The 16,624-nt window shown below is 36.1% G+C and overlaps 1 protein-coding gene across 2 annotated transcripts in view; it reads right to left on the reverse strand.

Moving 5' to 3' along the window:
- The window catches only part of LOC134662761 (serine/threonine-protein phosphatase rdgC), a 97,633-nt gene that overhangs the window by 30,441 nt on the left and 50,568 nt on the right, over positions 1 to 16,624 (reverse strand). Inside the window, exons 4-6 of one of the 2 annotated variants that reach the window (XM_063519048.1) lie at positions 10,728 to 10,818; positions 7,691 to 7,836; positions 4,634 to 4,798 (exon numbers count right to left, since the gene is read on the reverse strand). In XM_063519048.1, coding sequence (XP_063375118.1) covers positions 4,634 to 4,798; positions 7,691 to 7,836; positions 10,728 to 10,818 — 402 coding nt within the window. Of the gene's footprint in view, positions 1 to 4,633; positions 4,829 to 7,690; positions 7,837 to 10,727; positions 10,819 to 16,624 lie in introns of both variants that reach the window. The other variant, XM_063519047.1, reaches the window with a different exon arrangement.

Consider the following 16,624-nt stretch of genomic DNA (forward strand, 5'->3'; position numbering starts at 1 on the left):
ACAGGAGATTATAAATTTGCTGTCAAGTACGAGTATGGTAATTAAGATAAAAATTACTCACTTGTGACAGTTACGTAAATAAAAACTAACTTAAGTATACACCAAATTGAGTGAAAAGGTAGTCTTAACAAACTGCATACATTTTCATCGACGTGAAGCGAAAGTCAAAATGAACTTTTTACATCTTTTGTATGTTCGAATCAACTTCCTCTGGCAATACCTACATAACACTTATAAATCGTATAAAAGCACGATTGCTTAGCACTTTTATAAAACGCGTATAATAATATCTGTCGATAATCGTTTCTATAGAGGTATTTTGCATAAAAGTGCGGCTCGGCGTGGCGCCTTGTGACTTAAGCTTGTAGTAAACAACCGATAAAGGTCACCCGTCGCAACCCTCGACAGATAAGTGAAATGTCAACTTTCATTACCGTTTAGAGAGGCAAATAATAACAGGAAAAACAATGTCTGGCGAATAAACGAGGTCGTCCGGCGTAACAGGCGGTCTATCAATCAAACAGCGGTCACAGCACAAATTAGATGACGCGTGTGCCGCTCCCTATGATTGTTTGCCGTAGCACGCCACAGTCCGCAGGCCCCTCGACGTCAAAACTACCCTTAATGAGCGACAGCGGAAAACATCGCGGAGGAAACCTTACTAGACACCCGAGTGTACAAAACTACTTATGTTGAGCATTAGTTAATGTGGTGACGTGACGCGCAGGCATAACGCGCCTGGATGTCGGAGTAACTTAATGAACACTGTGTTGACGGGCCGAGACTCATTATTCCCTACAGACAGTATTAATATTCTCTACGGATGGTTATAAGGGCATTTACTGTTTAATAAAAAACAGGCCACATAATCAGTGTACGGTTCAGTAGGTAGTTGCCCGTCCGTCATAATAAAACCTAAGGGATCTTTGTAGATGCTATGGACAAATAAAATAAACAATCAAACGATATTACGGTTTACCAATAAATCATTATTCATTATCTTCGCAGCACTTACCTCCTTCTACTAATAAGGGATAGTATGAGCAAAGCTCAAAATTTACCGATCATCTCCAAAAAAAATTTTGTCAAAAGTCTTTACTATGTCTGTACTATTTGTGTAAGTCTTTACTTTCCTTTATTTCATGTTTTTTCCGAGTTCCTTCTATATCTATATATTCCTTTTTAGGGTTCCGTAGCCAAATGGCAAAAAACGGAACCCTTATGGATTCGTCATGTCTGTCTGTCTGTCTGTCTGTCCGTCCGTATGTCACAGCCACTTTTCTCCGAAACTATAAGAACTATACTGTTGAAACTTGGTAAGTAGATGTATTCTGTGAACCGCATTAAGATTTTCACACAAACATAGAAAAAAAAACAATAAATTTTGGGGGTTCCCCATACTTAGATTAGAACTGAAACTCAAATTTTTTTTTTCATCAAACCCACATCAAAAATAAGAGAATGATAAAACTAAAAAAATATATGATGTACATTACCATGCAAACTTCCACCGAAAATTGGTTTGAACGAGATCTAGTATGTAGTTTTTTTTTTAATACGTCATAAATCCCTTAAATACGGAACCCTTCATGGGCGAGTCCGACTCGCACTTGGCCGCTTTTTTAAAGACCGATTCAACGACACCACAGGGATAAAAGAAATAAAATCACCACCATTTTATGTTTAAGTTGTAGGTGTACGTATTATAGTTATAAGTTTTTTTAATTTACTTTTGATAAGGTAGGTAAATACCTATTTCCACACTTTGTTAAATGCGGCAGCTTCCCACTACTTATAAAATACTGAGCTAAGCACTGAACGGATAGACAAAAAGACAGACAGGCACGGATAAATTATAAGGGTACGTTGACTACAAACCTTATAAAAGTCTTTGAAAGAAAATGATGTAGGTACCAAAGAATCCTCAGTCGCAAAGATAATATAAGATAAAACAACGATTGTCTTTTGCTTTTCTTTTTTGATTTTCTTTGTGATGTTCCAGAGTGAATGCGTCTAAAGAGTTCAAGGAATTGATTTTCGCTCTGGTAACATTTAAACGCCGCCCCAATACTATTGCGGTGCTAAGTGACGTAAGAGCCAGCCGCCATAAGGTACCTTTTCCCGTGTAACGTCACTTAGCATTTAACGAGAAAGGTGTGAATAGACCTATGAAGTGAAGTTACATCTACACCTACATACACCTACTTACCATAAAATTCTAAAAAAAAAACTATAGGTAAAAATTATAAAAAATTATAGGTAAAAAGTATTTCTTTTTAATGCAGCGGACATATTTTCATATAATATTAAATATTAAAATGCAATTGTTTCTAAATTTTCAGGTTATTTAAGATCCGATATTTACTTATACTTACTGAGGGGTAGCTTTACAAAAAACCCAGCAGCTAAATATAAAAGCATAATTAACATGATGTTTATGATGTACGATCGAGTCAATTTATTACCCCAAAAATTCGCGGCAGAGCGAAAATACGAAGCCTTAATTCGAGCGGCATCGGCATACCGGCTCTGAGCGCTCACATATCATATCAGACTTTCATGCAGGGAACATTTTTCATGAATAATTTATTGAAAACATTTTGTGTGCACTTTATTTAAATAGTATTATGTTTATAATTTATTTATTTGAGTGTTCTGTCTTAAAATAACACAAATCAAGTATTTGATTTGTTTCATAATTATATTGTATTCCAAGTTAACCCTCGGCCCGCGAGTCCTAATTGCACTCATTTAGTTTTGCACTTATTTTTAATCAAAATCGTAGAACCTGTTCTTAATAAAGTCAGTTCAAACACATACATATAGGTACCGTAAAACGGGGTGAGTAGGTTTCGCGGGGAGAAGTGGGTTATGAATGGGGAGAGAAGGTTTGAGAGGGGGGTGAGAAGGGATTTTAAGGCTACTGCTACAAAAATAATGTATTCCAATTTAAAATGGAGCTATAGTAATACGCATAATAAAAAAAACAATGCAACAATCTTCCAAAATCACCTTTGTATGAAAACCCCTCTCACCCCAAATACGAGGCACTACGGGGTGAGGTGGGTTTTCCTCTTTATCGTCAAAGTTATGAAATGGAACTACCCAAAATAAAATAAAAACTAAAATACAAACGGCCATATACACCATTCAGTTTTCATATGTAAAAATAAAATATTATCGAGGTTTGAATTTCAGTTTTGACCCTACTCACCCCATTTTACGGTACCTACTGAGTTAAGCAACTACCTCCATTATGGAATAGGTACTTTACATTATTAAGTTTCCAGAAGCCTAAAAGCTATTGAATTAGTTTGTACCTCTGCCTTAAGTTTAGTTTATTACTGTAGGACCAAACAACCCTGAGTGGTGCAAAGTGAAAGATTTATTCAAATGGGGTTATTCCCACTAGTTACCACCAAGTTGTTACCAGTGGTAACTACTGGGAATTTTTTTCCCACCTTTTACCACTGGTAACTACTGGGAAACATAATTCCCAGAAGTTACCACTAACTCGGTTCGGTGTTAACACTAAAAAAATTGTTAGAGTTAAATACTAATAAAAACAGTATAAATAGTATAGTATAAATATAGAGTGATTTTGAACTACCTAATAAAATCACTTGAAAAATAATCTAAATGGATTATTATATTTATTCTTACATATATTATAGTTTTTGTACTAGTACCGGTTTAACTGTTTCAATATTTTTGGTCACTTTTAACTTTTAAGGCAGTTTACTAAAACACTAATAATTATTTATTAAATCACTCTATATTTATACTATACTATTTATACTGTTTTATTTAGTATTTAACTCTAACAATATTTTGGTGGTAACTACTGGGAATAAAAATTCCCAGTAGTTACCACTAAACCGAGTTGGTGGTAACTACTGGGAATAATTTTTCCCAGTAGTTACCAGTGGTAAAAGGTGGGAAAAAAATCCCAGTAGTTACCACTGGTAACAACTTGGTGGCAACTAGTGGGAATAACCCATTCAAATGCTAAGTGTTGTTGTTCTCTTAGGCAGTTTTCACGTTGGATGCGGATCCTCAGGCCGCTACGGTGTGCGAGCGAGTCAACACTATTTACGTGCATAGTACGCTATCTCGCACACACACCCGAGCGGGGCGCGAATCAGCATTAGTGTGATAAACGCGTTATTATTATATACCTATATCCGATTACGATGAGTATCAGTGATGCAGAATTAATTCGAATAGACGTCGTTACGTTTGGAGGTGTGTATTAATAGAGCGAATAGACGGCACTGCCTACTCACTCAAACATAAACTTATGTAGTTTCAGCAAAGGCTAATCCATTCAATAACTACGAGTACAACGAACAAAGTAACGAAATTTACCGGCATGTCTGTAGTAGGTCGCAAGTTAAGATCCCGCTAAAGATAAACCATTTTTTTCCATTAAGCATTATATGTATTTTTATCCCTTTATTTTTCTAATAAATCAAACGACCAAATAAATTAATTTCCACATATGAAGAAAAAAAAGCAGTATTGGGTTATTTGGTGATAAAAATCCCTTTGATGTGAATTTACGTTCAACGCAGCATTCTAAAAAAAGAAAATAAACGAACGCCACCCTCGACCTTAATTTGAAGGGTCTCACCTTGTGAAATATGACGAGCAAGTCATCGAGTTTCCCGTGCAGGTCGCCGCAGACAGTAATTTGGCTTGAGATCGAAGTAGTGGCCACGTTGATGTTAGGGAGTCTCTTCAGTAGTTGGGTGGCCTCTTTCAGAATCTGGGCCACATACCTCGCATGTAGACGGTGCTGGAATGTCGAGTATAGTTCAAATCGATTCTAAAACGATAGAAAAAAACAATGCAGACAATACATAAGGACACAAAGCTGCAACAAAACACAAATAAAAAAGAAGGATAGAATATTTAGGTGCGTAACTGAGACAATAGTAGTAGTAGGAACTGACATTGACATGCAAAGAAATTGATATTTAAGTATGTTTATATAAGGTACAATTAAAACTTCATGAAAATTAATAGATATTACTTAGGTACATGCGTAATGTTTTAGGTACCTACGTCAAATCAAGATGTTTTATCTCTATTTCTAAATCATGCATGACATAAATTTTTATTATGACATAAAACTCATGTATCGTACGCCTTATTCCAAAGGAATAGTAACTTTTCTATCGTAAAGTAAAACCAGTACGTGTTATAGAAGTTTGTAACTATGTCAGGCGGTCCAACAAAGTAATCCAATTTCTAGATCTACAGAAAAGTTTACGATTCCGCCTAACTTCGACTCTGAAGTCAAGCACAATGGAACCACCCTACGTGTTGGTGACAAATTGTCGTAACTGAGTAGTTAACACAAAGTAGGATGGCCCTTTTCAATAACTATAGATAAATTAAATTAAAAGTGGAAAAATTCACTGTCTTGTGTGGGACTTGAACCCACGACCACTGGATCACTAGTACAGTGCTCTGCCATCTGAGCTACCAAGACCGTACCCAATTCTGTGAATATTTCCACCATATATGAGCCCTAGGGAGGCTCATAGCGACATCTACCGTAAGAGTCCTACACTTCTGAAACGGCTACCAGAGTTCACCAGTAACGATGCGCTATCCCATACTAAATTAATTTTGTATTTTGTGTTTTTTAGGGTTCCGTAGCCAAATGGCAAAAAACGGAACCCTTATAGATTCGTCATGTCTGTCTGTCTGTCTGTCCGTCTGTCCGTGTGTCCGTCTGTCTGTCCGTCCGTATGTCACAGCCACTTTTCTCCGAAACTATAAGAACTATACTGTTGAAACTTGGTAAGTAGTTGTATTCTGTGAACCGCATTAAGATTTTCACACAAAAATAGAAAAAAAAAACAATAAATTTTTGGGGTTCCCCATACTTCGAACTGAAACTCAAAATTTTTTTTTTCATCAAACCCATACATGTGGGGTATCGGATAGGTCTTCAAAAATTATATTGAGGTTTCTAATATCATTTTTTTCTAAACTGAATAGTTTGCGCGAGAGACACTTCCAAAGTGGTAAAATGTGTGTCCCCTCCCCCCTGTAACTTCTAAAATAAGAGAATGATAAAACTAAAAAAAATATATGATGTACATTACCATGTAAACTTCCACCGAAAATTGGTTTGAACGAGATCTAGTAAGTAGTTTTTTTTTTATACGTCATAAATCGCCTAAATACGGAACCCTTCATGGGCGAGTCCGACTCGCACTTGGCCGCTTTTTACTTTTAATTTAATTTATTTCGAAGCTTAATAGCATCGTTCGCAGACGTTTCTGCTTAATACAAAATTAACTATTATTGATGTTTACAAATTTTATACACGCATTTTAAACCATCCATATACGTTTAGAGGTTGATTGTACATGTAATTCTGTAGTTCAATTTGTGTGAAATCAAATAAACCATAAAAGATAAGTACGTCTTGATTAGGTAACATTTGAGTAGGTATCTATAACAAACTATTAACAAAAAAAAACATTCACAAAAAAGGAAAATGAAGGAAAGTGATATTATAAATCTGAACAGGATATTAAAATTCACGGTGAAGCAAGATAAGCAGCATGCCCTTTCCCTGGATAACTGAAACGGATTTATTATTTCCAACAAATCCTTTACATAAACTTCCTGTACGGATATGATGGTCGTTCTTGTCTACGTGACAGCGTGATAAAACGGTGTCCGTCACTTTCTTTCCCACGGTGTTAAACAGTGACAGTTATTTTATCACGTGGATAAAGATGGATAAAGCTATCCATAATAGGCTGGCTGAGCTCTGCTTCTTGATACAAAATTAAATTAAATCCTTTTTTTATTCCACATAAATTGAAGCTCAGAAATTGTTTTTTTTTTACTTCATTTAGGTACATTTTTGTGTTTCAGGGTCCCAACAAACAGTAAATGGCATAACATTTGCCATGCATGGTCGTGGACGTATGGATATTGGATACTTATACTCTTGGACTACTAGAGAGGAGGTGTATTCAGATTTAGAAATAAGTACCTATAATATTTACTTGATATTATATATCGAAAAGTTTTTGGTTTTGGTTTAGTCATATTATTAGTAGGTATTATTACCATATTCTAAAACTGTAATACGCATACGCGTCAAGCTGTCTCACCATGTACCATAAACTACATAATAATACGCGCGAATAATATAAACATGCAGTAAAGATGATAAAACATGGGTATATTATTCTATCTACACACACTTAAACCCTCTATTATGCGTTCAAAAATACCACATTACGGCCAGTATAAATATAAAATATTTTGTTGCAACAAATAATGACATACAAATGTCGAACATCTCTGGAAAACAAAGGAATTTGATTAAACCTTATTTGTAGCTAGTATCAGTAGAGATGATGTTTTATTGTTCATATCCCACAATGACGGTTGTAACATGCGGTTCGTGAACACATAGAGAGTATAATACGTCTGTAGATCAAGCAGTTTATGTAACTGTGCATAATTAGTCATTAAAACACTCTCAACTCCTTTCATAAACCCACACCCGCATTTTAATGCCTTCCATTATGTAGCAGTCACATAAAATTCGTATGTTAAGCTTTAATCATATGGGTATGACTACAAAGCAACCTGAAATCGTGCCAACAAAAGCTCAACAATCGATCAAAGGGAAAGGGAAATAATTGTGTACCTTTTTTTTCCTAAAGGCCTCAATCAGTAGGTCGACATCCTTCCTCTGCAGTGGGAACTCGATGTCGGGCCCGCGCGACGGCTTCGGCGGCGCCGTCTCGTCCACGCCCCCACCCTCGTCGGACTCTTCCGAGAATACTTGCTCCACTACAACATAGTTCGTTTTTTTTAGCATTAGAAATAAGGTAAACAATCTTGATGTGTCTTTTAATTGAAAAACACATTTTAAAAATAAGTTACGGTAAATATATGTAACAATTATGAATCTAATACGATCTTTTATAGTCTTCTGCTTTCATAAGTAATAGTTATTGATTTTTAAAAATTGTTTTTCAATTAATAGACATGTCAAAATCGCTTACCTTCTTTCAAGTTCTTTCTAATGCTAAAAAAACGAACTATAAAGAAACCCTTTAATACATTCAGTACGAACATTATTGGAATTCCTTGCATAATTTAATGCCAAATCAAGATATTTTCAAAGATTGGAACTCGCTTTAATTTTTGGAAATAAGCGTTTCTTTTATTTGCCATTTTTATGTACTGTGACCCGTTTGCCACTTTTGTGTTATATCTACTCAGAATCACGAGCTCTTTCGATCCTAATGGGATAAAAAAATGACCCAGAGTTTTTTTCCTATTGTGTTACCATTTCCCGATATACTTTGTTTGAAAAATGTATGGAAATTTTAGGACACTTTTTTTCTCCAATAACAACCTAAGGATGAAAAGGGCTCGCGATCCTGATCCTGACTAGAAATAACACAAAAGTGGTTTAAAAGGTCATAATATAATAAAAATGGCAAAAAATTAAAGAAACGCTCAAATAACTCCTCACAAGATTATAAAACATATATCTAATGAAAATGTTGTCCATAGTCATGTATGTCTGGACATGGAAATGGGGAATCTATGTAATTAACAAACATTTATGTACCAAATTTTATGACTGGTCTTGTCATTTATAACTTTTATCCTGAATAAAATATATTATAGTTATATATTCTGAATAAAAAATATTATAGTTACATACTTAGACAAGTTAGTTGAAATTTTAAAAAGGCAAAGAACCTATGTAGTGCCACAAACGCATCCGATGTGACCTGGCCTTAATTGTTTATCCTATAACTACCAACTCGCTCCCATAAGCGACTAATATGGTAATTTACTTCATACTATAGAACCGTTCAAATACCTTAAGCCGTTTGGGGTTGAGGGCTTACCAAACAAACAATACTAGTAGACCTGAAAAATCATTGTCCCCATCACTAGTTGGTAAGCTGCTGCCAAAATTTGAATCTTATATGTAACATACATTTATGTACCTACAGCTACAAATACAAATAATAACATTATTTTCATAATTATCACACATTTTTTTGGCTTCGCGTGAGTCAAGTATAATCAATTAAAGATTTCGTGGCTTCGTCGCTGACTGACTAATGTTATCAGTATCGATTTAAAAACTATTTATACAATGGTTTACTGTGCGGTTCATCGGAAATTGATTGTAACAACGACTACAAAAGAAACTGAATGGATGGATGCAAACTAAAATTGTGACGGTCGTTTTAATAAGTGGCATTTAAACCGTGGATTTAGTGTGACACCATTTTAGAAATAGCCGGGACCTAGTTTTATCTGCATTATCAAAGGTCATTGCAATTCGTACGCTTGCATAACACACGTCGTGTGTGCAGAATGAACGATACCGCAACATCGCGTGTTAACTGTGTCTCGCAAGCATAATTAAAAAGTTCAGTCTCCATGTGAACCTTGCGGTGTAATAAAGAACGCTGTGGAAGCAACATTCACGTTGCAAAAAGTTGGTTTATCGTTGAGCATTTTATTTCAAGGAGATTTGGAAAAACAAGTTGCAAACTTCAAAGGAAATTTGTTATTTATCAAACAAAAAATGGAAGCATTGAAAATGAAGCGACCACAGAGGGACTTGAACCATCATTGATACACCAATATTCAATAGGCCTTACCGTAGCATAATTGTTTTACTAATTAAGCTACGGAGCGAGTAACAATGACGGTATTCGGATTATTTTAGTGCTTTCGTTTCGATACTTGTTTATGAATAACAAACAATCGTGTATGGAATTGTACCCCTTAAAAACACCGAACAATGAGGTATGTACTCTAAATATTAGTTTATTCAAATAACAAAGGTAAAAAATACAGATAAAATCAGGTTACTCGAGTAGGTACAGTATAAGTAAGTAACAAAATGTAAAATCTGAATAGCATTCCAATAAGTTTTCGATAGATGACTGAGATTTGGCAGTGAAATGAAACAATAAATAAGTAACAGATTTTTAGGCAATTTTTTAGAAAACTACAATGGTAGTTTATGGTTGTGGTTAGCTCTGTTAAAAAAAAAATTACAAGATTTTATCCCGTGTTTTGTCCCGTGTTACGTCTGTTATTTTTTTATTTTTAGGTACTTCGCCTTTTAGCAGCAGCTCTCCTGCCAATACGTGACGTCGCAAGTGAGGATCCGAATAAAACCTTCAGGCAAAAAGTCGCTGAATAATATAATATTCAGATTTACAGGCTCAGAGAGTGTGGATTTGAAAAGTATTATGATAACTTTATGTGGCGTCCAGTGGCGAGAAAGTGACTTGATATAGACTATTTTCTCACTCTAGAAATGACCACCCAGCCGCAAAATTGCATGGCCACTTTATAAATGAATTTCATTCATAACGTGCCCATGCAATTTACAGCTTGCTGTACATGCTATAAAACACTTTTTGTGAGAGGAACAGATCACCCGTGTAGAAAAACATGCTTAGGTATATTATTGTTAAAATACTAACGAAATAAAAAATCCCCGAAAGATACTTCTTAGAATCGAAACCCAAAACTTTAACTCACGTACACTTCATTAAACTATTATTCATTCATTAATTATTTTCTGCCTGGCATGTGGAATAGGCAAGCTACATACCAAGTTGTATGTGATGGGACTGTACTTTAAGGTCTTTGAGTCGGATATACAGATACAGTCATAAATTTAATTAACATACACACGGAAGCAGTCCGCGACGTACGCTCCGACGAGACCCGGCCACTGCTGTCCCTCATGTGACTCAGAAGGGCGTTGAAGAAGTTGTACAGCTGAAACAGACACCAGCGTTAAATACTTAATACATGACTAATTTTCATAGGTATCAATCGATCGGGTTTATTTTTAGGATCAAATGTCTATATGGGACCCATTGCAATAAAGCAACACAAAAGTCAGAAATTATAGTTAAATTCCGACAGTCGCGTCGCACTTCAGTCACGAAACGCCCCTCATAAAAGGATAAGTGAACGTGACGTCAAGGTCACTGATGAGATCCCATCTTGTGGTATGGACAAAACAAGAAAATTGCGTTTTTGTCTGTGAAATATTGCGTTTATGTATATAGTTGCTATAAAATATTTTTTTGAATAAAATGTAAGGAATCGAATGGTACCCTTACTTTTATCGTTAAAAAAAAACTTAAATTTTGAAACTTTCAGCTCCTGTATTTCTTTAACATTTCCGTATTTTATTTTAATATCCCCATTATTGTGATAAATTGCTCATTTTACTAGATTTTGTTATAAAATTCAACATGTGTGATCATCCCTATTATACTCGACATACTCGTAAGTGTGTAAGAAACTACAGAGTCGGACCGAGCTAACTATGCCATCAAGCCAAGAGTATTGGCCGAAGGGTATCAAGTCCTGTTTATTCCGCGGCCGGCTACCTGATACTGCAGGGTAATATTGCTGTTACTGGATACAGAAATTGAGGCAGGTGAAATTTTGTTCAGTGCGAAATTGCAATGGTTTCTGAGCTAACCAAGTTACCAAGCATTTTCCTGTTATCTTATGTAACGGAAACGTTTAAAGTGATGGCAAGGGTTTCCTTTTTAGAAACACCAGGTTGTATCGAGATTAAAGTAACGTATTCACTGCCAGCTCGAGCATAGAATAAGTAATAGTATTGCTCGAGCTACAAGCTACGCTTGCAGCCTATAACGTGCTAAGAAGTCTACGAACCGAGGACCCGCTAAACGGGTTGCTGGCTGTGCTAATCTGTGAAAATGTATACATATCAGAAAGACACACATACCAGACCACCCATTTTAGACTAATAGAAGATAAGTTTTCTAATATAAACGTCGTAAATGCCTGTATAACTATTTCATCATCTTCCTCGCGTTGTCCCGGCATTTTGTCACGGCTCATGGGAGCCTGGGGTCCGCTTGGCAACTAATCCCAGTAATTGACGTGGGCACTAGTTTTTACGAAAGCGACTGTCATCTGACCTTCCAACCCAGAGGGTAAACTAAGCCCGTATTGGGATTAGTCCGATTTCCTCACGATGTTTTCCTTCACCGAAAAGCGACTGGTAAATATCAAATGATATTTCGTACATAAGTTCCGAAAAACTCATTGGTACGAGCCGGGGTTCGAACCCGTGACCTCCGGATTGCAAGTCGCACGCTCTTACCGCTATTAGGCCACCAGCGCTTCATAACTATAACTATTTGTATAACTATTTGTATTGTATGAATTTACGGAACCCTCCATTACAGGGATGTTGCGGATGCTGATTTTTTGACATCCGCGGATGCGGATGCGGATGCGGATATTTTAAGGCTCACATCCGCGGATGCGGATGCGGATGCGGATGTCAAGATTAGGTACTTAGAAAACGTCAAATATTACATTTTTAGTATTTTTTTATTAAAAAAAACGAAACGTTTAGTATTTGAGCAAGAATATAGGTGCGTTATATTTAATAAACAGTAACTTGGCCGACTTTTCTGGATCTAGACGATTTCGTTATAGGTAATGACGAAATTACCTAGCACTTACGTCGCCGCTAAGACGTTCCTGTACCCACTTGTTCGACATCTGCATCCGCATAAGCTCCGCATCGATTTTATGCGGATGCGGATGCAGATGCGGATGTTGAAAATAATGCGGAAGTTCCGCGGTTGCGGATGCGGATGCGGATGTTCGCAACATCCCTGCTCCATTATGCGTGATCCGAACGCACTTGGCCGGTTTTCTTCTTAATCAATAATACATCGTTACGTACCAATTAATCGCCCATTAGGCCTGCCTAAAGACAAAGGCACAACAACGTCTGTCCATTAAATATCAGTACTTAATCTCCTTTTCATGTCTGCAATTCTAAATCTCTAAATCTAAGCCCCAGAACGAGCTCAGACGAGATCTTTTTTCGATCATAAAATAAGACACTTTCATTTTCACTACCTACCTGAGATTATCGAAATCAAACATTAAATTGTGATGGACACCTTTGCACCCGGTACAGCTCGCGGAGGTCTTTTATTCTAAAAATATTTTATTTAGCTTTGTAGTTATTTAATTAATTTTAGATATATTTACCTAAGTAATTTTTTGCATGATTGTATATTATCTACAGGGTGCTTCCTGTAACAGGAGCAATAAATTAAACTAAAGGCTGTACTCCTCAAACTGACCGACATTTCTTCACGTTGCTTGTCACGCTTTAAACATAACAAAATTTGCAATACATTGCGTCTTAGAATAAACTTTAAAGTGTAATAAAAATCAAAACATGAGTTATTTTCAAAAGTTGCTGAACAAATGTTGGTCAGTTTGTGGAGAACAGCCTTTAGTTTATTTATTGCTCCTGTTACAGGAAGCAGCCTGTATATACCATTAACCTTACGAAGTACAGAAATAAATATTTGTAAGTTCGAAATGAAATAATAAATCTATTCAATGTATTCATTTAAGAAAGAACATTTGATGATATTAGTACAGTCAAGTGGAAAAATATGGGTGCATACAACTTGCTCAAAAATATTTGCCATAAGTAGTTCTTAATTCGCTGACATGATGAGTGCACCCATATTTTTACACTTGACTGTACCTACTTATTTACCGGGGATGAACTGTAGGTCCTCTAATTAATTTATCGTTTAGTATTATTAGACAGTCGTAGGGAATAAGGGGACGTGTCGGAGTAAAAACTGGGGTAGTCGATCATTTTCAATGATCTAAAAAATTCAGGGTACGCTGCGGCGGGGGCATGTGGGGCGCGGACTATCGAGCAAACATGTAGCGTGATGAGGGCCTATAAATATGTTCTCAATGAAACAAAACCACAAAACGAATGCGCTATATTTCGAACCCTTATTCTGTAATCTGTTCAGTGGGCAATATTTATGAGTCTGGTACCTACTGTTTGGCTGTAAAGTCATTTATAACCATTACAAGATAATTCTAAAACGCGGCGTTTGAGGCTAAATCCCTTTGTTTAGCTCGCAAAAAGGCAGCCTGTTTGGAATTATAATCGTTTATGTTTCAATATTGGTCGAAAATGGAGTCAAAATTAATAAAAGATCCGAGCAAAATACTCGTAGCACCGAATACTTGTGTAGCTAACGGATAAAGTATTTTATAAAATGGGTCGGGCCGTGAGGGACAATATTGACAAATGCTTGGACGTGGGGCTGATGATACTATGTTACACTAGATACATAAAGGGAACTGTTATTCTGACACAACCCTTATTTTCTGTTGTTGTAATTTTTGTACTATTTAGAAAACCACTTAGGCAATAGTCAGAATGGTTGTACAGAAATTACCTATATTAAGTATATTATAAAGAAATAAATAATGCACTTAATGCAATTTGGCATGTGTGTATAAAACGATCAAGCTTTTTTTACAAACTTATAGTTTGCAAGATTTCCCCTATAAGTACTTGTAATGTAAGGAGATATTACTTGCCAACAGAGTCGAAATATACGTTATTTTTTTTCGAAATAAATGGCCGTATATAACTTTTCGTTTTACGTTAACTTAGAAGTTTGATTTTTTCACAGTTTTAATGGACCGTAGACCTGAGTAAGTATATGGTTTTAATTTCAACAGGATATCTTCACGCCTTTCAGAGATAAAAGGTCTTGACAGACAGACAGACGGACGAACTGACGAACGGACGGACAACAAAGTGATCCTATAAGGGTTCAGTTTTTTCCTTTTGAGGTACGGAACCCTAAAAACAAATGTATAGTCAGCATCGATTGTTAGCAGATAGCTCATGCTTATGGTAAAATACTGCTAATGTTTAAAAACTGGATGTCGTTTACGATTCATCAGGAGTTCCACGTCGCTTATACATTTACCATTAAATTATTTATCAATAACATTTTATAACACCCTAAACCGCATACTCATCAGATAATAATGACTAAAAGATTCCTATAGGTAACTGTGAAAAATTTCGCATAATGAGCTGAGGTGTGCTCAATTCGGTGAGTGTGTTTCATGTACCTATTATATACTTATGTGTTCACGCGACTGGCTGGGCACTGGGCAGCGATAAGGCAGCGCCGTGGCCGCCCGGACGGCGAGCCTCCCCGTGTCCCGTCTAGTTACCTATATCTGCTTTACACTTCTCATTAACAGATTCACAGGTAGCAACTTAATATTAGAGAGTTGATGTTACTAATAGGTACATAGCATAAATAAACGACTTTGCAAAAGTGTTTGCCATTATTTTATAGTCTTAGTGGGCAGTTGAGCTTCAGTTTCGAGGAAATTAAAAATAAATGACAATAAATGTGCGTATATTTTTCTACGATCGCATCAACAAGTCCTTTCTTATTCCTCATTAATGCGAATACTCTATGAGAGCATAACTTCGATTGTTTGGGAGGGGGGTTCGGGTGACCCTTAAGTCGGGTGAAGTCGTGACCGTTGCTATTGAAACGCATGTTTATAAAACGCATATAATCTGTAAGTAGCATTTTAATTTCTAGTTGTCCTTACAATTGGGTAGGACTGCCCAAAGAGTAAAGTAAGTATCGACTGCCTACCTACTTAAATAAAAAATCACCATGCCGAGTTCAGTCTAATTTTCTTTAAGATCTAAAAGCACGCACGCTACGCTAATTCACAAAACGTAGGTACTTCAATCAAGCTACGGGCTTTTCATAAATACAAACACGGGGAACGAATTGAAGACATTACCGTAAACCGGGCTTACTTTGATTTGCGGGTCGACTTTGATAACAATTTTCAATCGTTACTAAAGTGCTTGTTTTAACGAGTTGAAAAACACCTTAGCAGTTATTTTTTCTTTATTGGCAACACTGATAGTTGCTTCACCGCATAGTGACGGGATGTGCGTGTATTACTATTAGGATTAGGTAAGCGCATAAGTTGTTCGCAGAAATCGCGAAGCGTCTGGTTGACGTAACTGGTGACCGAAGAGCTGGCGGCTACCTCGCACAACGTATCAGCATTGCGATACAGCGAGGAAATGTCGCCAGCATCCTTGGTACAATGCCTCAAGGGCCTATTTTAGATTTAAGCTAGTTTTTAATTTCTTTTAGTAATACACTGTATATATCTTGTTTGTAAATAAATGATTATATATATTAGGTATATTGTTTAGAAAAAAAAATCATAAAAATAAGTACGCTTTTCTACCTGATTTTATTAGCTGAAAAACTTTGACTGTACTTGTGTCAATAATTATTACAAAGTTATTTTATGGTATCTTACGTTAATCAGTATTTATTCGTGAGTTTGAAAAAAATTATCCAAAATTCGACAATCTATACATGCGCACGTAGTCGAGGAATCCATGGCTCGGGGTGTCTTTGATCACCTATATGTGGTGAAATTGATCAAAAAGAACTACTCAATGATGCACTCGCAGATATAATGGTAAGCACAAAATCTATTGCTGCTGCATCGCAAGCATATAAGGTTCCTTATAGAACATTATACAATAAGTATAAAGTAAAGGGCAACATAATATATCAAAAACCCGCGCACGGACCAAATTTACTGAAACTGAAAAACTTACAATTCGAAAATCTCTTGCTAAGTGCGATGATAAGTCAAGTTCTTACGTTATAATAAGTAAATA

The sequence above is a fragment of the Cydia amplana genome, chromosome 3 (assembly GCF_948474715.1).
Source record: "Cydia amplana chromosome 3, ilCydAmpl1.1, whole genome shotgun sequence".
Classification (NCBI taxonomy): Eukaryota; Metazoa; Arthropoda; class Insecta; order Lepidoptera; family Tortricidae; genus Cydia; species Cydia amplana.